This window comes from Macrotis lagotis, chromosome 1 (assembly GCF_037893015.1).
Source record: "Macrotis lagotis isolate mMagLag1 chromosome 1, bilby.v1.9.chrom.fasta, whole genome shotgun sequence".
Lineage (NCBI taxonomy): Eukaryota > Metazoa > Chordata > Mammalia > Peramelemorphia > Peramelidae > Macrotis > Macrotis lagotis.
The window spans coordinates 274,103,950-274,126,087 of NC_133658.1; the positions used below are offsets into that span (position 1 = coordinate 274,103,950).

The window sequence follows — 22,138 nt, forward strand, 5'->3', positions numbered from 1 at the left end:
AAATTATGACTCTATAACCACTCTATAGGGAAGGGAGAGTGGATAGATGTAGGTCATAACTGCAATGAACAGGAAAGCAGTCCTGGGGACTGGCATTGCCTAAATCCTACCACCAGGATGCAGGTCTGCCCTTCAGTCAAATATGTCCTAGGGCAGAAGAACAATTGGCTTCTTTTAAACCTCAATTCCTGCTTATAAACAACCTTTGTTAGATTGGAACTAGCTGCTAGCTCTGTCAGCATTGGTCACTGGAACTTTCAGGGGTGCCACTCTCCCCCACCCAGTCAACTACCCTTGATGGTGTCTAGTATTCTATAAGGTATGACTGACCTAGTTCATTTTACAGTCTTTTTTTTACCCTGGCATAAGAGCTAAGAGGGACCAATGACCTCCAATTATGGAGCAACCCTCCAAGCCATGAACAGGACCTGCCTACCAACTTCTCTGTCAGAGTGGGCACTGGTAGAATGACTAGGATGTGCTTCTGCTTAGAACCTGCACAGGAATTTGGGAGGAAGAGAAAGGTTTCCCATAAACAACTGACTTTAACACAAGCAATTATTCCCATGAGAGAGGTAACTCAAATCCCAGCTCATTTCCAATTGGGTCAATGGTGAGGAAAGCTTATATTTTCATAGTCAAAGGGCCATTTGAACAAATTTTCTCACTTGCACTAGTGGAATGAAAGAGATATCAGGCCATAATGGATACTTAGTACTTGGATCCAGATTTAAGAACCTAGATGCCAAAGGCCAAATAGCTGCAAACACTTCAAATAAATTCTGTCCAGAGAGGGCTGGACCATCTTCAAGTAGTCACCTGAATGATCATAGTTCAGGGCCTATTCACTCTACTCCTAATCCCCAAGAATCATCAGGGCTGCAGTCTCAGAGAGCTTGCTCTGCCACCTTTGACAGATATCCAAGGATCATTAGATAATAGACATAAAATTGTTAAGTAGTCTAGAGATCAGCTAGTCCAATCCCCTCATTTTACAGATGAAGAAAATGAGGCCCCAAGAAATTAAGTGACTTGATGAAGGTAAGTGACGAAGAGAATTTGACTGTCACATTTTCTGACTCCAAATCCAGGTTACTTTTTCCTCAGTCCTCCCTCCAACAGTTTCACTCTTTCCCTACACATTGAAAAGTAGAAAGGCAGGAAGTTATTAACTTGTGAACAACAATATTTACAGACTATATGGTCCAAGTCTTACAATTCACAGAGAGAACATAAACTACCTTCCCAAGTGTTATCTTGCTTGTCAACAGACTTTTGAGGGAAGTAAGAATCAGGATTATAGGAGAGTTGCTGGAATTTCCATCTAATATTAGCTTTAGACTCAGGTTCTAGCCCTGCCAAAACCCAAACTAGACAAAACCTGAATTGGAATTTAGAAGACAGAAAGAATTAATGACCTCTTTGTCTTTCCTGATTGCACAGATTTATTATTTTATCCTAAGATTCTCTCCCCAGGGCCTGAGTTTTTCTGTTCCAAACAGTAAAGCATGAAAAACAGCTCATATTAGGCAAGAAGGGACCTGAGAAGCATCATATCCAACCCCTCTCCTTTTATATGTGAGGAAATTAATGTCTGGAAGTTGTAGGTGACTTGCTCAAGATGACAGATCTGCTGGTGCCAATCCAATGCATTTTTCATTGTATCACATGGTCTCTTGATCAAAAGCCTCAGAAAATTTGAATTTCCATTTTCTGATTTTTCTCATAAGTATTCCCTGTAGCTTTAAGCCTATTTTGGGGAAGAGTCTTGTTTCATTGAAAATGAAATTTATTCATTGATAACAGCAAAGTTTTAGTAAATGACATAGAAGCAAATCAACCACTTTGTTTTCTAGGTGCTTTTGAAGGTCAGCTGTGCTCTGACCATAGTGCATTTATATATGTCTAGTGACTTTTTGCTTTGCACACACAACACACACCCAGCCGGACAGACTGGAGCTGGGGTGAGGCACATCAGTAACCACAGCAGCTAACAGTTCCATAGAACTTTAAGGTTTAAATAATGATTTCCTCACAACAACCCTGTGAGAGAGGTAGCATGAATATTATTATTCCCATTTTACAGAGAAGAAACTGAGGCCCAGAGAAATGGAGTAATTCTTGGAAGTCTGTACAATTGGTACCTGTTAGAGACCAGACTCAAATCCAGGTTTTCAGTCTCAAGGTCTGCAATATTCTTTCCACTAGGCCACATTGCCTTCAGACACAGTCCCCATGGAACTTCTATGTGCCCAAATTTCCCGATCCTGGGGGAAGGAAGACCACTGAGCTTGTTCATAGGGTACCTGGGAGAGAAGTTTGGTGGTAAGTAAGAAAGCATCAAATTTTGTCTTTTAGGCAGGTCCTCAGTTCAGAGTGGGTTTTCGTAATTGGTGAAGCTAATGAGTTTTTCTTTGAGTTTTTTGAAGCAGGGTCTTCCTTCTGGAGTCAGAGTCCAGCATTTACACATTAGGTCATAGATGGAGGGTGGGCATTTTTTGGGGCGGAGCATCCGGAACCCACCTAGGACTTTCATGTGAGCCTCATTATTGGACATCCCTAAAGGAGAAAAAGAAAGCAAAAGGATAAGGACTACTGCTTTAGACAAAAGAATTTCTGGGCATAATGAATTGCCTGTATTTTTTTTTTAGGTTTTTTTTGCAAGGCAAATGGGATTAAGTGGCTTGCCCAAGGCCACATGTCTAGGTAATTATTAAATGTCTGAGATCGGATTTGAACCCAGGTACTCCTGACTCTAGGGCCGGTGCTTTATCCACTACGCCACCTAGCTGCCCCCAATTGCCTGTATTTTTAAAACACTTTGTAAAAGTCAGATTATCTCTATTTTATACATAAAATTAAGTATAAGGGAGGGTACATGAATTCCTCATGGATCAGAAGTACAGGTTTTCCCCAATATTATATAAAACACCCCACTACTCCACACCACATCTGACCTCTCTAGGAGAGTTTAATTGTCTGACATTCTCTCTAGGGAAAATAAGGGGCAAATAGTGTTTCTAACCATTAGACTTTGAGGCAAAATTTAAAATAACAAGTTTTATAGTTTGATAACCAAGAAAGACCAGAAAAATAATATAATTGCATTGAACTCCATTCTTCCCCTGGCATCTGAGGTGACTGGCCACTGAGTCTATCAGATCTTTGGATCATGGCAAAAAAAAAAAATCTTCCTTCTGCCTTTGGCTTATTGCCTTAGGGATATCAGAGCCCAAAACTCATTTTTGCCTGCTGTTGGTCTATGGGAAGTTGATCTAGGGGCATGATGGCAGCATTTGCTGCCAATAGCCCTGCAAAGTTACTAGTTTCCATTTTGAATATGCCTAAAGTTAGCATATTAAATTAGGCAGAGCCCAGGCCCCTGAGCTATAATGCTCTTAAATTGGCCTTTATATTGTGATTTTAGACTGTTTACTGACAGAAAGGAGAACAAGAAAACCAGTAAAACCAAAAAACCTTTAAGTACCTAAAGTATTTGGTAAAAAGTACCACAAAGACTGGGAAGTAATGGCTCTGTATCACAAGAGTTGAATTCTTGACAATATTTTCTGAACTCTCCCCTATTTTCTTGGCCATATCTCTGTCAGAGGTTATGGGACCCCTGCAGGAAGCACTCATAGAACCCTGCCACCATCCATTTGTATTCCTTTGTCTTTCTGTTTGTAGTTAAGAGAATGCAATACCTGGATAGGGTATTTGTCCACCACTGAATATTTCATAGAGAAGAATTCCAAAGGACCAGACATCAGATTTAGTTGAATAATGCCCATAGGACAGAGCTTCTGGTGCTGTCCATTTGTAGGGGATGTTTTGTGCATAGGAAAGATACATATCATCCTGTAAACACAAAAAAAATTTTAAGACAAGGAGGATAATAACATAGTTAATATTTATATAGCACCTACAATGTGCTAGACACTGCCCTGAGCATTTTTTAAAAATATCTCATTTTCACAGCAACTCTGAGAGGGAAGCACTACTATAATCCCTATTTTACAGATGAAGAAACTGAGACAGACAGGTTAAATCACTTGCACAGAGCACAGTTAGTAGAAGTGTGAAGTCAGATTTAAATTCAGGACTTCCTGACTCCAGGCAAGGTACTCTAACCACCAAGCTGGCCCAGGATGTGTCTGGTCTTAGGGCAGGTATGAAACTCTACATGAAAATGTCATATGTTGTTTAACTGTTCATAGCAATTGAAATGAAATTTCCCCTAAAGAATATTATTTGGCAGACTTACTATGGAGCCCATAACTCCCCCATTTTCCAATTGTTTTGAACTACTTTTCTAAATTACTGTGACTGGAGGATTGACCTCATATGCCACTATTTATAAGTGATCATTCTTTCTGATACTTATGAAAAACCAGGAATCTCTCAGTAGTATAGCATTAAAAGCAGAAAGAGACTACCAAAGTTTGGAATATGGGTGGGGGGGGGGGAAGCAGAATTATTAGGTTATATACTCCTTAAGAATATGTTTCAATAATTAAGAATATGTCTTTGTCCTAGTTATCTTTTTGTCCTCAGTGCTTTGCATATAGGAGATATTTAATGTTAAATAAATGAATACTTGGATAAAATTGAGAAACTTCTACATGTGGCAGGATGAGACTAGATGCCATCACATCTTCCCAGTTCCTCAGTCTATCCTATTCCTCAGTTGCCTCCTCTGTAAAATGATGGTGATAATAACGCTATCTACCTAGTTGGAAGAGTCCATGAATTAATTAAAAGACAAGTTTTGTGAAATTATTTGCAAACTTAAAATTAATATCAATGTAAGGCAAACTGTTTCTAGCAGTCCTTGGTGGGAAAAGGATACCTGGACTTTCTAGACATTGTGAGGGTCTTATGCTGATATTTATAGGGGGTCAGTTAGTCTTCCTTTGTACAAATCTGATCATATTATTTCTCTCCTCAAATATCTTCTATGGCTCTTTATTGTGTACCAAAGATAAAATTCAAACACTTTTTGCCTGGCATTCAAGCTGGCACCACATCACTTTTCTAGTCTTATCTCATGATGCTCTTTTCCAGGAACATTATGTTCCAGTTAAACTGGACTCCTTACCACTTCCTATTCATGATTGTGCTTCCTCCTCTCCAATTCCTTGTTTTCTATGTCTAAATATTTTTTCTCTCAGCCCCCTCACCCCAGCAAAAGCCCAGTAAATTCCCTTTTGTTCGGTTGTTCAGTCATTGAATCATATCCAACTCTTTGTAACCCTATGAACCATATCATACCAGGCCCTTCAATCCTCCACTATCCCTTGAAGTTTTCATGGGTAGGAATTTATTTTTTCCTCAATAAATTTCTGCCCAACTTTTAAAGACCAACTCAAATGGAACCTATATAATGAAACCTTCTATAATTTTTAGGAATAATCTTTCCTCTCTGACTTCACATAGTAAATTATTCCTATTTCTGTTATGCACTTAGCTTGTGCTATTTTGTATTAGAACTATTTCTCTATGTGTTGTATTCCTCTACTAATTTGAAATTCTATGAGGAAAGAAATGATCTCTGGAACAGTGAATGATAGCTTCATAAGAGCTTATAAATCTGAATCAGTTCATTGAGGTGCATTGCACCAAGTGTGACAATCAAGCATGATTTTTGTCCTTGAGTAGTTTACTATCTAGCTAAGTAGACAAAATGTGGAGGTCACAGAGGAGATAACTAGGCCGTCAGTTATATATGCCAGAGATCTAGAACAGATAATAAATACTGTAAGAAGAGGTCATTGGATGGAGAAATCACTCTGTGCTGAAGAAGTCAAGAAAAACTTTATAGAAGAGGAAAAATGTGAATTAGTCTTTTAAGCACTAGGTGGTACAATGGAGAGAGTACCAGGCCTAGGCCTAGTCAGGAAAACTCATCTTTGTGAGTTCAAATTAACCCTTGACTTGCTATCTGTGTGAACTTGGGAAAGTCACTATTTGTCTCAGTCCTCTGTTAAATGAACTGGAAAAGGCAATGACAAACACTCAAGTATCTTTGCCAAGAAAATTCCAAATGGCCTCACAAAGAGTTGAAATGATTGAACAACAAGAATTCTGAATAGGCTACATGTAGAAAGGATACTCCATTTGGAGTAAACAATGTGATCCAGATTCTGAAGGTAGGAAAGTCTATGTCATATGTGAGAAACAATGAGGTAGTTCAGTTTGGTTCAAACAGAGTATCTGTACTTCAGTCAGCACTAAGGACAGCTATCCATTAGTTGAGAATCATAGGATCATAGAGTTAGAGTCAGTAGGGACCTTAGAAGCAGTTAGTCTAACACCTTTATTTTACAGATGAAGAAATAAAAACTCATAAGTGAGTTGCTCAAGGCACACAGGTATCAAAGTAACAGAACCGAGTTTTGAACCAAAGTCCTCTGACATGAAATACAAAGTGCTTTCTACTGAATCTTAGCCCTTCCTTTCTTGATTCAGTCTGCTTCCTTATAATACTTCTGCTCAGATAGCATAGTAATGTTAATGTTATAATGAACAACACTGTGAATGTGAAGAATACAATTTGACCTTTTTTTTTTTAGGTTTTTGCAAGGCAAATGGGGTTAAGTGGCTTGCCCAAGGCCACACAGCTAGGTAATTATTAAGTGTCTGAGACCAGATTTGAACCCAGGCACTCCTAACTCCAGGGCCAGTGCTTTATCCACTGCACCCCCCCCCCCAATTTGACCTTTAACATAACCAAATTAGCAATTGTGGAAGGAGTCCTCTGCTTGAGATGAAGGCTTTGGAATCTGAAGTTTTTACCTTGATAAGTCGGGCCAGTCCAAAGTCTCCCACTTTGCAAATGTTATTTTCCCCCACGAGGATGTTTCTAGCAGCCAGATCTCGGTGAATATAATTCTCTGATTCAAGGTAGCACATGCCTTCTGATATTTGAGATGCTATGTCCACAAGCTCTGTGGTGGGCAGTTTTGCTCCTTCAGGATCTATGAGAGACAAAGAATACAGCCTCCATTGCTCTTTGCCATAGTTGTTCAACCAGGTCAATTAAAAGAGACAGATGATGATCATAGGAATGTGACAAAAAACAGTAAAGGAGGAAAAGGATGGAATGAATATCATCTATAAAAGTGGATAGAACTTAAAAGATGGATACATTTAAAATTCTGGCTTATTCAAAACATACATTCTCTTATGTTTTGTCGTGTATTATAGAATGTCTATGAGGAGAACACTTACTTTGCTACTTTTCTTTTCATGGAATCACAAAAACATGGAAAGGATCAAAGAATTTGGAATTTAGTCTAATCCTCTCATTTTACAGAAATAATTGAAACCCAGAGGAGTAAAGGGACTTATCCAAGATCACATATGTAATATATAGAAGAGCCAAAATTAAAAAAAAAAGTCAGTTACAAGCTATTTTAAAATTATCCAGTTATTTTCTACTATCCCATTTGATAAATGAAATTAACTGAGTCCCAGAATGGGGGATTGACTTGCTCAGCTCTCCTAGTAGAGTCAAGACTTAAATCTAAGTCTGAGTTCACAGAAATCCTTTTCCATTCATCACAGTTCCATTCATCACAATCTCTTTAGCTCAGGTCAGAGTTCACTAAGCACCTATTATTAGGGAAAGAATGACTAGTGAGAGCCAGAGACAAAGAAGACATTACTCTTGAATCAAGCAGGAAGGTCATTCTTGTGGGCCATCTCTATCTATGTATCATATCAGGCCCTCTTCTCCCAGACTCAGTGTTTTGTAGGTCAGATCCTGATCTATTGACTGTCTCTTCCTGTTCTTACCTCGAAGGAGTTCCAGAAGGTTGCCTTTAGGCATCAGTTCACTGATGATGTAGACAGGGTCCCCAGTGGAAGAGATAGCATACAGAGAGAGAATGTGTTTGTGGCGCAGCTTCTTCATGACCTCAATCTCTGAGTAGAAAGTCTTCTGGTGCATCAAGTCATCTAAAGGAATAGAAAGTCAGCCATGAAGTGAATTTATTTGAACTTCCTAAATAATTACAATATTCAGGGGAAAGGGAAGAAATTCCTTCTGGGATAACTTCTTAGAGCAGTCCTGAATCAAAGGGAATATTGTATCAGGTCCTGTGAAAAAAGTGCATCTCAAGATTTAGAGCTAAAAGGAAAGAATGATTTACTCCAATTCCTTCATCAATCAACAAAGGACTGATTAGATATCTTTATTGTACATGGTATTATGTTAGATGCTGAGGATATTAAAAAAAAAAACAGAAACAGTCTCTACCTTAGATATTGTCCTAGGGGAAACGAGATATAAACAGATTAAATAATTCACACCCCCCCCCCCAACTTGGAGGACTGAAATCCATTTCGGAACTCCACTATGGCTTAGCCAAGCTAATTGTTCAGTGAGTGCCATCATACCTAATCCATTCTATAGTCCGATGTGTTTGGTATCCTTTATATACCCTGCTTTCAAGTGTATGACCTGATCCAACTTTCCACTTCTTAGATTGGTAATAGCAATCAGATCCATACTACCATAGTTTACAGAAAGATGCTGACAATCTACTGCCATATGGTTCCATTCACCATTCCCATGACTCCCAAGGCCAAAATTCCCTTCCCTAGCCACAATGTTCTTAGGTAGGTTGTCTACTTCTATTAAAATATAAATGCCTTGAGTTGAGAGATTGTTAAACTTTTGTATTTTTGTCCCTAGCATCTAGTACACTGGAAAATCATAGACATTTAAATGGTCTTCTAGTCATTTATTCATAAGCAAATACAAGATCTCTTAAGGAAGGTACAAGTACTACAAATAAATGATAAGAGGCTGAGTGAAGTGGCAAGGGAGAGGGATCCTTCTTCCCTAACAAGACTTGAACAGATGTGGACTAGGTTGAAAGAAGAGAGATTGGACTCCTTTCCCTGACTGAAAATATATGGTATATGGTGGGGGCGTGAGATCCCCTTAGACCTCCAACAAAAACAGAGGGGACTGAGAAAGGTTGAGACCTTCTACCTCTGATTAGATATGTATAAGACAGAAAATTCAAGGGCAGAAGAGGTTCAGGATACTTATACAATTAAGAGATTGCTGGTAACATTGAGGGAGAAGCTTCAGTCAATTAATTGGGTCAGGAGTCATATTACAACAGACTGTGGAGTAGGAAGAAAGGAAGTGGAGGTAATATGGGGGACTTTTCCTAGGAGTTTGGTTATCAAAAGGAGGTAAGATATGGAATGATAGAATGAGAAGATGATAAAGTCAAAGTAAGAATTTTCAAGGAAAGAAGCATTTACTCAGCACTGTGCTAAATGATTTTTATAACTATTATCTCATTTGATCCTCAACAACTTTGGGAGGGAAATGCTTTTATTATTCCCATATTACAATTGAGGAAACTGGGGCAGATAGAGGTTAAGTGATTTGTTTATTGTCAGACAACTAGTTAAGTGTCTGAGATCAGATCTGAACTCAGATCATCTTGACTTTATTTCCTGGGTCAATTAGATGCCTCTGAGTGAGATCTGGATTTAGTAGATGACAAAAAAGGAGACAATAGATAAAGAGAGAGATTAAAAATGAGAGCAAAAAAGATCAAAGAGATAAACTCCTCAAAGAAATTAGCAGTAAAAGTAAATGTCTTTTTTATTTGTTGTTTGCAAGATAATAGGTTAAGTGACTTGCCCAAGGTCACACAGCTAGTAAGGTTCAGTATCTGAGGATGAATTTAAACTAAGGTGATTCTGGTTTCAGGGTCAGTGCTCTGTGCCAGCTAGCTACCCCTGGAAGTCTTTTTCTTAAGGGTTCCCAGGAAATTCTCTGTCAAAGGAAGAGGAATAGTGAGAACAAGAGTATGGAGAATGTCATACTGAGGGAGTTTTATCCAAATAAAAACCAAGGTTAAATTATGACCACCCAGTCAAGAAGAATGGTACTTACCCTTGGCAATGGCCTTAATGGCTACTTTGACTTTCTCTTTCCAGTATCCTTCAAAGACTTCCCCGAAGTATCCTGAGCCCAGCTTCCTGGTCAGGCTAAACTCCTCCCTGGGTCTTTCCCAGTCATCCCAGTGAGGCAATGGTTTTGATTCATACTATAGAAACACAGGAAGAGGTTGGAAGCTGGTTACACCCAAGGGAGGAGAGTATGATTAAGAACTTACTCTAAAGCTGGCTGAGCAGGATGAATAGATTCTTGGACTCCTTTGAAACCCAGAAATTATAATGTAAAGATGGAAAATCCCATAGAGATCATCTAGGACACTTAATACCTCCATTTTATAGATGGAAAAAATCATAGCCCAGAGAAAACAGATGACTTACTTAAACTCACATAGGTGGCAAGTAGAAGAGTTAGTTCTGGAACCCAGGTCTATACATTTTAATTCAATATTATATAACCTAAATTTCCCATGACAGTCTGATCTGACTTTGTTCCTGAATATCTACTATACCACAGGCACCCAGAAGCATATCATCACCTTGGCAAGTGAACACACCAAGCCTGTGGAGGACACATAATAGGCACATAATAATTTTTATTTTTATTCTCTCTATGGATTATCTGTCAGTGATGGGTTCCGGTAGGTTCAATCTTATCAAAGCTGATCATTCCCAAATCAAAATAAAGAGTCTTAATCTCTTTTCTGAACTCTAGTCCTGATATACTGATTATCTACTAGATATCTCCAACTGAATATCCTATAGGCAACTCAAATTTAAGGTAACTGAAAGAGAACTTCTTTTATTTCTACTTGAACTCCTCTTTCCTCTAAACCTTCCTATTTCTAATGAGAGAACCAGTAGTCTTCCAGATCTCCAATTTGAAAACCTTAGAGTTGTCCTTAACCTTTCCCTCTCTCTCATCTCACATATCCAGTCAGTTCCCAAGTCATGTCATTGCTACCTACACATAATCTTTGGAAGTATAGAATAGTGGGTTGAGTACTAGACTTGAAGTCATTCTGTTCATATCCCACCTCCCACAAACCACATGACCTTGAGTAAATCATTGAAATCTTCTTAAAGAACTCCCTCAATGACTTCTAAATTCCCATCCAATTCTGAATCTTTCAATCTATAATCTTTCATCTGTTCCCTTTTCTACACTCACATAGTCACTGTCCTAGTTCAAATTCTCATCAGTTCTGGAATGGATTATTTATTGCAGTTGCTTCCTAATTGATTTCACTGCTTCTAATCTTTCTCTATTCAATTCCATCTTCATACTCCTGCAAAAGTGATTATTCCAAGTCATACCTTTATGCATAAATATTCAATAACTACCTATTGCCTGTATGATAAAATATGAAATCCTTATTTTTGAATTTAAAGACCTTTACTATCTGATTTCTACCTACCTTTCCAGTTTTATTTCATGTCATTTCCCCTTTGCACTCCCTCCATTTCATTCAAACTAGACTTGTACATGACATTCCTTCTCTTAAGTAGTATTCTATATCTGGAATCCTCACCTTTGTCTCTTAGAAGCCCTAGATTCCTTCAAAATATAGATTATGTGTAGCCTCTTATTCAAGAACTTTCTGATCCATCTCACCCCCCCACTGCTAATATTCTTCTTCCAACTCCCCCTTTTGAAATGATTTTTTTATTTACTTAATCTGTCTAAATGTGGTGGGCAGCTAGGTGGTGCAGTGAACAGAGTACTGGAAACAGAGTAAGGAAGACTTCTCTTTCTGAGTTCAAATCTGACCTCAGATACTTACTAGTTATTTGATCCTGGGCAAGTCATTTAACTCTATTTGCCTCAGTTTCCTTATCTGTAAAATGAGCTGGAGAAGAAAATAGAAAACCAGTCCAGTCCCTTTGCCAAGAAAACCCCAAATGGGATCATGAAGAGTCGGTCATGACTGAATATGTCTCATCAACAATGATGTGATAGAAACTAATCAACCTCTCCTCCCAATAGTAGGTAAGCTCTTTGAAGACAAAGATAATCTTGTTTTTGTCATTATATTGCCAGCACCAGTCAAATGGCCATGTACTTCATAGGCACTTAAAAATGTTTGTTGCCTAGAATTGATCTTTATTTACATAAATTTCTAAAAGTGCTCCTTAGCAAGAGGCCCCCAACCCCAAGTTTTGAGTTTGGGGATCTTTCTCTACAGATATTCTCTAAATAATCTATCTCTAGTAATATAATGATAATGATGATGATGATAATAATAATAATAATAATAATAAACTAATGACTATCATTTATACCGCCAGACACTGTGGATTCCTTAAACAAAATTCTCAGGAACAAAAAACCTTCACTTGCCATCACTAATCACCAATATTGAAAAACAGCTAAGAAGATGCCTCACTTGTGTATAAAAAGAGATTCTTTTTGGGTTTGAGAATCAAATTCTAAATAAATCAGCATTCTGATTCTTCCACCCACCCCTTTGCTCATTCCATACTAGGCTCTAATTTATTCATTCCACAAGAGTTCTAGTATGAGAGAGAAGAGGTGGTCTGTCATTGGTCCCCAGACTAAGTGAGGGATGAAGATTCTGGCAATTCTCCCACTGCCCTTGTCCCAGTTCTTCCCTTGCTCCAAGACAGTCTTATGCCATTAAGATCCCCCAGCCCCTCCCAATACAATTCCCAGATCCCCTTTCCAAGAACCTAAAAGACCAGCTGATTCTAGATTCTCTCTGCAGTTGACAAATTTTATTGAGAAAAGATCTTGCATGGTTACAGTAGATAGGACTTACAACACTTACAAATTTCACCAAAACAAGACATAACAGTTTAAAAATCATATGAATGGGGGGAGGATATGATGATAAAATGAACATCTCAGGAAAGGTTTGCAAATCTAGTTGGACTGACTGAGGGACTGTGACAAAGTGGCTAAATTAGAAGTAAATGATTTACTGCAAAAGTTCTCCAAGTCCCCACAAAGCACCCACTCTGGGTACTCAATAGTCTGGTTAGGGGAGTTAGTCCTCCCAGTCAACACTTGGAACAGAGTCCTGATCCAGACCTCAATTTACCTTCAAACAGGCTGTGGTGAGCCTCAGGCCATGTGATAGAGTCTTACTTTTGTGATACTGCACTAGGCCATCCAGATCAGGGAAGGATATAGCCGAGTTCATATGGTATCTTCCCTCAGCATTCCTCCAGATCTTGTAGTGTCTCACAATCTGGTTGTCACGAACTTTGAAATCCAAAAAAGGGAAAAGGAGGGGAAAAAAAAGATAAATATACATAACAATCCTTTTTGAAAACTGGAGAGCTCCCCAAATCCAATACTGGCAGATAGAACAAATTCAAATCAGTGCCCACCAGTACCTATAAGGGCTACATGTTTTTCAGAGGAAATACATTTTGCATCCATAAAGGCAAAGGCCTTTCAACTTCTATGTCCAGAAATGTGGAAGAGGCAGCAAGGTACCTGGTAAAATATCAAGAAGCTAGAGCTTCTCTCCCAGATTCTGTATGAATTGAAAAACAACTTAGCCTCCCCTTCTTATCGTTTTGAGAATATGTTTTGATTCATATCTTCTTCAAAATGCTATGAGACAAAGTGATTGTGAGCTCTAAGAATCTTAAGGAAGATTCCATCCCCCACCTAGTTGCTAAATTCCTAAAGCACAGATCTGACTTTGCCATCTTCTACTAAAAAAAAAAATCAATGACTCCCTCTGGCTTTCTCTTATAAAATACAAAATACTCAACTTGGCACAATCTAGCTTCTACCTATCTTTCTTATCCTAATTAATATAATTCCCTTTCATTCCCTCTCTAGTCCTTTCAGTCTAACCTGCTAATGGTCCCTTGCATGTGATATTCTATCTCCTGCCTTTCTGACTTCACGCAAATGGTTCCTTTTACCTGGAATGTCACCCCTCTAACCCCCAGCTTCCCTCAAGTTTTGCTTATGGACTTCTTATAATCCTTTGTATTAATTTCAATTTGAATTTGAATTAATTATGGGAGATGCCATAGCTTCCCTAGAATTTTGTTAATGTAAAGTTATATCTGACCCTCTGGCCTCATTTAGGGTTTTCTAAGCAAAGTTATGGGAATGGCTTGTTGTTTCCTTCTTGTTTTTACAGATAAGGAAAATAAAGCAAACAGTATTAAATGACTTGACTAGGGTTACACAACTAATAAGTGTCTGAAGCCAGGAACTCAGGAAAATGAGTCTTCCTAACTCCAGGTCCAGTGCTCTAACTTCTATTCCACCTACCTATACTTCCTAGAATTTAGGGAATACCCAACATATTTAATCAAGTAAGAATCAAAGCTAAAATGATAGCCTAGATCTCACTTTTAAAACTGGTCCTAAGCAGATTTTGTTTTAATTCACAGATACTTAAAATGATCATAGATTCAGAGGATCACAAATTTAAAGCTGGTAGGGACATTAGATGTCATCAATCAAACAAACATTTAATAGGTATTTCCTATTTTCTAGTTACTGTGTTCAGTACTGAAGATACAAAGAAAAGCAAAAATGGTTCTTGTGTTCAAGAATCTTATGTTCTGATGGGACATATATAAATTAGAATATACACAATTAATAGAGACCAAATAAATAGTAACTATAGAGAAGGTAGTATTTGCAGCTGGGAAGACCAGAAAAAATTAAGTCTTAAAGGTAGTCAAGAATTCTAAGAATCAGGGGAGAGGTTGCATGTAAGACAATCAATGCTAAGATTTGGAGGCTGGAGATGTATTGTCTTGTGCAAGAAATAGTAATGGCAAACATGGTTGCATAGTAAAGTAAATAAAGAAAGGTAGGATGTAAGAAGATTGGACAAGAAGGGTAAGGGCAGATGGCAAAGAGCTTTGAATGCTAAACATGATTTTACCCTTGGTTCTAAAAGTAGTAGAGAATCAGTGGAATTTATTGATCAGGGAGCTGACATGTCAGATCCAAATTTTAGGAAAATCACTTTGCCAGTTGAGTGGAAGATAGATTGGAGTAGGGAGATATTTAAAGAAGAGAAAAAAATTTAAGGCTATTGCAAAAGTCCAAGGGCCTGAAATGATGTTGTAACTGTGAGATTAGAGAGAAGGGGTCATGTGTGGCAGAGACTGTAGAGGAAGACATTACAAGATTTGGCAACAGGTTTTTGCTTGGGGGGAAGGGGAAGCTATGGTGAAAGAAAGTGAAGCATTAATGATGACACCTGGGTTGAAACTCTGAGTAATTGATAGAAAGATAGTCTCTCTTGATAGTAAAAGAGAAGTGCAGAAGTGGAGAAAGAGTGAGTGAAAATGAGTTATATTCTGGATATTAGTTTGAGATACCTATAAGATATTTCAAAGTTAATAGAATTGCTATAGGACTGGAGTCTCAAGAGAAAGCCTAGGGCAGGATATATAGACCCAGGACTCATCTACATAGAGATGATTATTGAATCCACAGAAACTGATGATAAGAGAGAGAGAGAGAGAGAGAGAGAGAGAGAGAGAGAGAGAGAGAGAGAGAGAGAGAGAGAGAGAGAGAGAAAATATAGAGGGAAAAAAAGAGAATTGGATCCAGGGAAGAGCCTTGGGGCCACCTACCTTCAGTGAACATGACAAGGGTGAAGACACAGCAATTAGTCAGGGAGGATGGGACCCAAGAAAGAACAATGTCATGAAAGCCTAGAAATAACTCAATATCCAGGACAACATCAAATGCTGCAGAAAGTCTAAGATTTAAAATTGGCAACTTTGACAGTCAAGAATAGTTTCATTTGAATGATGAAATTGAATGCCAGAATACAAAGAGTTTAGGAGGCAATGAGAGGAGAGGAAGTGGAAACACATGTTGTAGCATACTTTTTCAAGTAGTTTAGCTGAGAGTTATAGAATGACATCTTGTGAATAAAGCATTGTAGTGAGGATTTTTAAAGGATAGGAGAGACTGGGAAAGTTTGTAGACAGCAAAGAAGGATCCAGTGGATACAGAGAAATGTAAGATTAGAGAGTGGGGATGAAGGTGAGAGTAATTTACAGGATAAGATGGGGGTAGGAGATCAAGGATGTAGGGTTAGCCTTGCCAAACAGAAAAGCTACCTCATCATCTCAGCCTGGATGAGATCAAAAAGGAAGAGAGAAGGAACTTTGAGCAAATGACTTTAGTTTGGTTTTTTGGTTCAGTGAAGTTGAGGTCCTTAGGAGAGAAGGTGTAGAAAGGGAGTTTAAGGACAAAAGAAATGGTGTGGAAACATTACTACTGTCATGAGTGGGATATGGCATCAATTAGGGAGGAGAAGAAAAATTGCCTTACTGTCGTTAGGGTTCAGTTGAAATTAACTAGCAAACATTTACAGTAGCCCCAGTCAACATTATTTCATGACTTTTTCAAGTTTGTTTTTCAATAACTTCAATCATCTAGTCTAGCCTCTTCATGGGAAAAGTGAGAATAAAGGAAGTAAGATGACTTGTCCAACCTCATACTTGTCCAAGATGAAATAAAATGAAAAAAAAAATCTTATAGCTGTAAGAGATACCAAAGTTCAGAATTCATATTGCTCAAGCCCAATATTCTTCCCAGCATACTGCGTTACCTATTTCTGCACCATGCTTTAGGTAGCCCAGTTTGTCTTGGGAAAATTTACTTGTACTAGATCTTACCATTAGTGGGAGGGAGGATCCTACATTATCAAGGTGACACTTTCCATTACTGGGGGGGGGGGGGGTAGGGAGAGAAGTAAGGAAATAGAAGAAGAGATGGATTGGGGCAGTGGAAATATCCCAGGTCAACTGACAAATAGTAGGGTCAAATAAAATTCTGCAGACTTTCAGAGGAAAGTCAGCTAGTCAGTGATCTATTCTATCAGAAAAAGAAAAGAGTTTTACCTGAGAGAACATAGTCTGCTCCTGTCTTCTCACTGATCCTGATGAGGAAGGTGCCAGTTCCATTCTCTTCTGCAAGGAGCCTGTGCAAAGCTTCTGATCTAGAGATCTGCCCAAAAAACCACCTGCAAGAAATAGAGAAAGAAAAATAGATTGTTCCTAACACCAAATCCCCAGAGTTGTCCTAGTCCATAGAAAGATCATTTGTGCACCCTCTGAGTGAGGGCTCTCTGATTCTCTATCCATTATGTAATAGTCATAGAATGTCTTAAAATGATAAAACAGCCCAAAAGCAATCCTAGTGATTTACATGATAGAAGGGGCAACAGCAGTGGTTATATCTGGAAAAATTGTGTCAAAAATTCAATTTTAACTTAACCATTATTTATTAAGTGTTTACTGTTCACCATTGATCACCTAATTCTCTACCTGAATTGACCCCAGTGTGGAGGATTTCTACCCACCTCCTTCATTGCCCATATAAGTTGAAATAGCAAGACAACATTAGGTCAGAGTGAGATAATTACCTAAGAAACATATGATACCTGGAATAGATTGTATTCCAAGGAGAAGTAATTGAAAATATTATTAAGGAAGTTATCAAATGTTGAAGACACCAAAACTTGTGCAGGGAAAAAATTATATTAGCCCTGAATCAATGAGTTAAGGGCAATAAGAAGGAGTAAAATGTCATAAAAGTGCCCTTGACAGATAGGGTTTGGAACTTGGACATAGGGAGTTAAGAGCATTAACATGTATGCTCTGACTAAGGGAGTGTTGCTTTCTTTGCTACTAGCTCCTCAAGATATATTACTAGGCTTCAAGTCTTAGGAATAACACCAACGTATGATTTTGAACCATGAGCTAGGGAAAGTATACTGCCTTTGTTTCACAGTTTCAACTTGGTCATACCACCTGCATGTTTGTGTTACTTCCTTAGACTCTTTGGATGGTACTAACTGCACAATTATTCACTCTTATTTCTAGGCCAGATTCATGGAACATTTGACTTCCTACTGACAGCCTCTATTCCCTGAGAGTGAAAGATATTCAACAGAATCTCTAAGAACTGTGTTCTCAAACTGTCAGAGTGAGCTTACTCCAATGTTGGAGAAAACCAATGATGGTAAAGGAACCATAAAGAAATCTTAACTCAGGTCATAGGTGTTCTTTGATTATACATACTCACTAGTGGAGGGTGCGGGGAGGAGAATAGGAAAGTAGGGAGGAAACTTATTTTGTTCCAAGGTCTCATGTCCAAACCATGATTATAGGCCATGAAATTACACAATACAAGCTCAAATGCCCAACTTCTTATTTGCTAATTAATTTGGGAACCCTTGAGGCTAATAGTGTAGCTGGGTCAGCTCAGCATCCTTCATCAGTTTGTTATGCCAAGAGTGCACTGGCTCCTCAGAAGTCCTAAAGAAGTCATGTAGGAGGGGAAAAATCCAAGAGTGGATACCTATCAACCAGCTGCCTGTGTTTGGCAACACAGCTTTCTCCTCCCCGTTCCTCCACCCTACAAAGCTGGAAGGTGTTGCAACACTATTTTCCTCCCCGCACTAACTAGGTTGAGATTTCAGTTTGTGGTTATTTGGAAAATGAATCCTGCAATGTTCTTCTTTCCTTGGACTTTGAAAAGTCAATGTAGTATTTCTCTCTAGTTCAAGCTGCCCCATTCACCTACTCAGAATTAATACAATTGGTCGTCTTGTCATAATGACAATAGAGTGGGGCTAGTGGTCTCATCTACTGTTCTCTGAACAAGGAATTCCAAAGTTATTATCCTCTTCTCCTCCCAGTCCTAAATACAAAACTATGAACACTCAATTAGACCCTAAAAGAATCAGACCTCCCCCTACTTTGCATTATAAAATATATGACTTTAACATGGAGCCTTGTCTTTGGTTCAAAGATATTAAGTGATTTGTCTATGGTCACACAGTAAATATCAGAAGTAGAATCTGAACCCAACTTTTCCTAGTTCCAGATTTCACATCAAATGTTAACATATTGCCGCTCATGAAAAAGACATCCAGGCTTTTTTTTTTTAACCTTCATTCCTATTTATGCCAAAAAAAAATTGGACTGCAGACAACAATTGCTTAAGCTGTCCACTGAGGCATGGACCTAATCTGTACTGGTGAAGGGAGCACCCAGGCTATTGACATCATAGCTTTTTAAGGTTCCAACAATAGTTCCAAGTATTGTACAGCAATATGCAGAATAATTCCTTGGGGTAATAGAAAGTAACCAAGAAAAGCAGCAAATTACTAGATGCTGCACCCTTTTTCACTTGGGATATACTCACCACCTTCAAAAAACTCACTTCCTCAAGTGCCAAGGAAGGACCTGAAGGTCTACAATACTTGCTTTCATATTTCCTCTGGTTTTTCTTTTGAGAAGCTACAAGAGTTTTACTTGGACCTGATCTACTTCTCTGAGATTGGTAGTTATGAAAACAGAGCACTAAATCTGCAATTCAAAGGTCTAAGTTCAAAGCCTTTTTTTATTATTATTATTATTATTATTACTATTTGTTTTTATTACTTATTAACAAATCTTTGATATTTACTATCTACGTAACCTTGGATCTCTGAATTTCAACTTCCTCATCTATAAAATGACCTTTCAGGCACTATATTTACGATCTTATGATGCTAAGCCCCTTTGCCAATACCAAAGGAAGCCACTTCCCAGAATGGGATTCCAAGAGATGAATGAGCCCAGGCTCTTGCCCTCTGCTGTGTCTTACTTACGGTTCTGTTTCCATTGTCTCTTGTTCAGCTAAATAATTGTGAGGAACGTAGCCTTCCCCCAGACTCCTTCCGGCAGCATCAAGCTTTGTAGCTTTCCACCAGTCTTCCTTCTTCTCTGTTACATGAAAAAGGTCCCCAGCTCGAAAGCTCAATTCATCCTCTGTCCGTGCGTCAAAGTCCCAGAGACTAACATAGAGATATTTGGGACCCAAATGTGAAAGACTTCTTGAATCCATTTTGAGAGGAGCTTCAGGATTCAGACTCTGGAATCTTCCTTTCTCTCAGGAAAGTGTCACTCAGAACATATTTCTCATATCCTGGGAACTTTAAATATTTTGGCAACGGAAAGTTGGCCCAGCTGATCTATGGACCTCACCCTGACAGAACATCTCACTAGGAGTAAGTGATTGCCACCAACCTACCAGGCTCTTCCCACAAAAGCTGCACCACTTCTTTCTGACTTCAGTGGCAACCTGCCCTGTGAGCCACTCCCCTGCTGATATGACAACACCAGAATCCCAACTAGACCTTGACATTAAGGTCCCTGGAACTCTCTCCACACTCATTCACACCTCTCCCTGACCTCACTACCTTAGATGGACCTGAAAGGAACTTCTCCAGATGGAGATTTTTATTGATTTTTATTAGATTATTATTTTTCTTCTCTTTCTGGTCTAAAGTCTCTTCTAGATGGTCAAGGAGTAAGACCAAGACTGGAGAAGGAAAAGAAGGAAGCAAAAGATTGAGAAAATGAAGAAGCAAATGAGGGATCACTCAATAAAGTAATAGGGAAAGGAACAAATGAGAAATTAAGATAGATTTGCAAAAGGAATTCAATAGCAAAGTGCATCGCTTCAAGAACAACACCCTTTAAGCATAAATTTGTTACATTCCTCCTTAAGCTATTGCTCTCTGGGCTCCATGGAGTATAGCACTTGATGGGCAGTAATTTCCAGTGATTCATATTGTAAGAGATCAGGGAAAGGTGACTAATGAGTCAAAGTTAGGAAAGTCAGTCTTCACAGTCTGATAAATCTACCTTCATTCACATCCAGAGTAGCCATTCAAGTCTTACCTCTTTCTCTGGAACATGATACATATTTATTCTTCCAACATTCCTCTCTTCCATCCAGCCTTTTGGTTACTGATAGCAAATTTCAGAATTTCATTCTTCACTACATAAAATCAGAAAAACAAAATGGATATTTTGTTCAACTATAAAGCACTGCCATTAAATGTTTCTTTGACTTTAATTTCACCTCTTTTGGTCTTAGCTTCCTCATTTATAAAGTGAAGGGGCAGTATCTGATGATGTTAATAGTTCCTTTTAATTATTTTTTGTGGGAAGAGGGGAAAGAGAACTGGAAGGCAATCATAGTTAAATGACCTGCCCAGGATCACATAGCTAATAAATATATGATTCTGGATTTGAACTCAGCCCTGATTCCAGGGCTGGCATTCTATACTGGGTACTGACCCACAGTCCCAGGCTCTTTCCATTTCTAAGACCTATGATTCTCCACAATTTGAGAAACTTTTATTAAAAGGTATAATTTATGAACACTTGGAAATGGAAGTGATTATTCTTCTCTATACAGTTATCAAAGTGATTTTTCTATAAAACATAGATATAGCTATTCAGTAAACTCCAATAGTTCACTATTACTTTTAGGTTCAAATATAAACTTCCCTACTTGGTATTTAAAGCACTTCACAAACCTGATCCCAATCTACTCTTCTACCTTCTTTTATGTTACTCCCAATTCATACACTTTATGATCCAGTCAAACTGGATTTCTTACTATTCCTCATTCTCAACACTCCATCTCTCATCTCTCAACCTTGACAATGGCTGTCTGCCATGACTGGAATGTACTTCTTCCTCATACCTGCCTTTTATAATCCCCAATTCCCTTTAAAGTTAAACTCAAACAGCACCTTCTATATTAAAGTTTTCCTTATCTCTCCCCCACTCCCCAAAGTCCTTGTATTTATTTTTTATATGTTTCATAAATGCCTGTGTTTACATTTGCTGTATCCCCATTTATAGAAAGTAAGTTCTTAGAGGGCTAGGATTTTTGGTTTTGTATCCCCAGAGACAAACACAATGACTGACTGGCTCATGGCAGGCACTTAATAAATGCTTATTGGTTGATTGAGTCATCGTGTGAGTAAGGGTCAGCATGGATACATCAAGATTTTCATTTCAAGCTAACCTCCTTTCCTTTTTTTAACACTATTACTAAATTACTGGTAGATCAAGGGGATAGTATTGTCATTACAAAGTTTTTCAAGGTTATCACTGTAGATAAGACAGATGGAGGCAAGATGATTGAATAAAAAGCCCAAAATGTAGTAGGAATTAAGACAGATACATTCTCACCCATGAAAAAGGGTTGTCAACTGATATAGTTAACAATACCATGAGAGGGCATTCTCCATAATGAGGCACTTAGCCCCTCCCTGGACATTGGAGGAAGAAAAGAAAGTAGTTGGGTATCAACCTAATATCTCAGGCTTTGGCATAGGTTGCTCTTGATTCACTCTAGGGCTTAAAATGCAAAATCATTCCCATACAATATTTT

General features: G+C 38.4%; 1 protein-coding gene across 1 annotated transcript; it reads right to left on the reverse strand.

The window, feature by feature from the left end:
• Window positions 1-1,430: 1,430 nt before the first annotated feature.
• Window positions 1,431-20,187, reverse strand: PTK6 (protein tyrosine kinase 6). Its single transcript, XM_074210467.1, has 8 exons — window positions 19,554-20,187; window positions 16,795-16,916; window positions 12,990-13,153; window positions 9,926-10,079; window positions 7,798-7,959; window positions 6,796-6,977; window positions 3,705-3,858; window positions 1,431-2,559 (listed from the first exon to the last, which is right to left on the reverse strand). Exons 1-8 carry the CDS (start codon window positions 19,787-19,789, stop codon window positions 2,372-2,374), a joined length of 1,362 nt encoding a protein of 453 aa, XP_074066568.1. The 5' UTR covers window positions 19,790-20,187; the 3' UTR covers window positions 1,431-2,371.
• Between the last annotated feature and the right edge of the window lie 1,951 nt (window positions 20,188-22,138).

What these genes read in the sequence shown, in the direction of transcription:
- PTK6 (XM_074210467.1), bottom strand. Translation starts at nt 19,789, where the DNA reads ATGGATTCAAGAAGTCTTTCACATTTGGGTCCCAAATATCTCTATGTT. An exon ending in TCACCACAGCCTGTTTGAAG is followed by an intron (nt 10,080 to 12,989) that starts GTAAATTGAGGT and finishes GTGTTTCTATAG; the next exon opens with TATGAATCAAAACCATTGCC. An exon ending in GACTGGCCCGACTTATCAAG is followed by an intron (nt 3,859 to 6,795) that starts GTAAAAACTTCA and finishes TTGTGTTTACAG; the next exon opens with GATGATATGTATCTTTCCTA.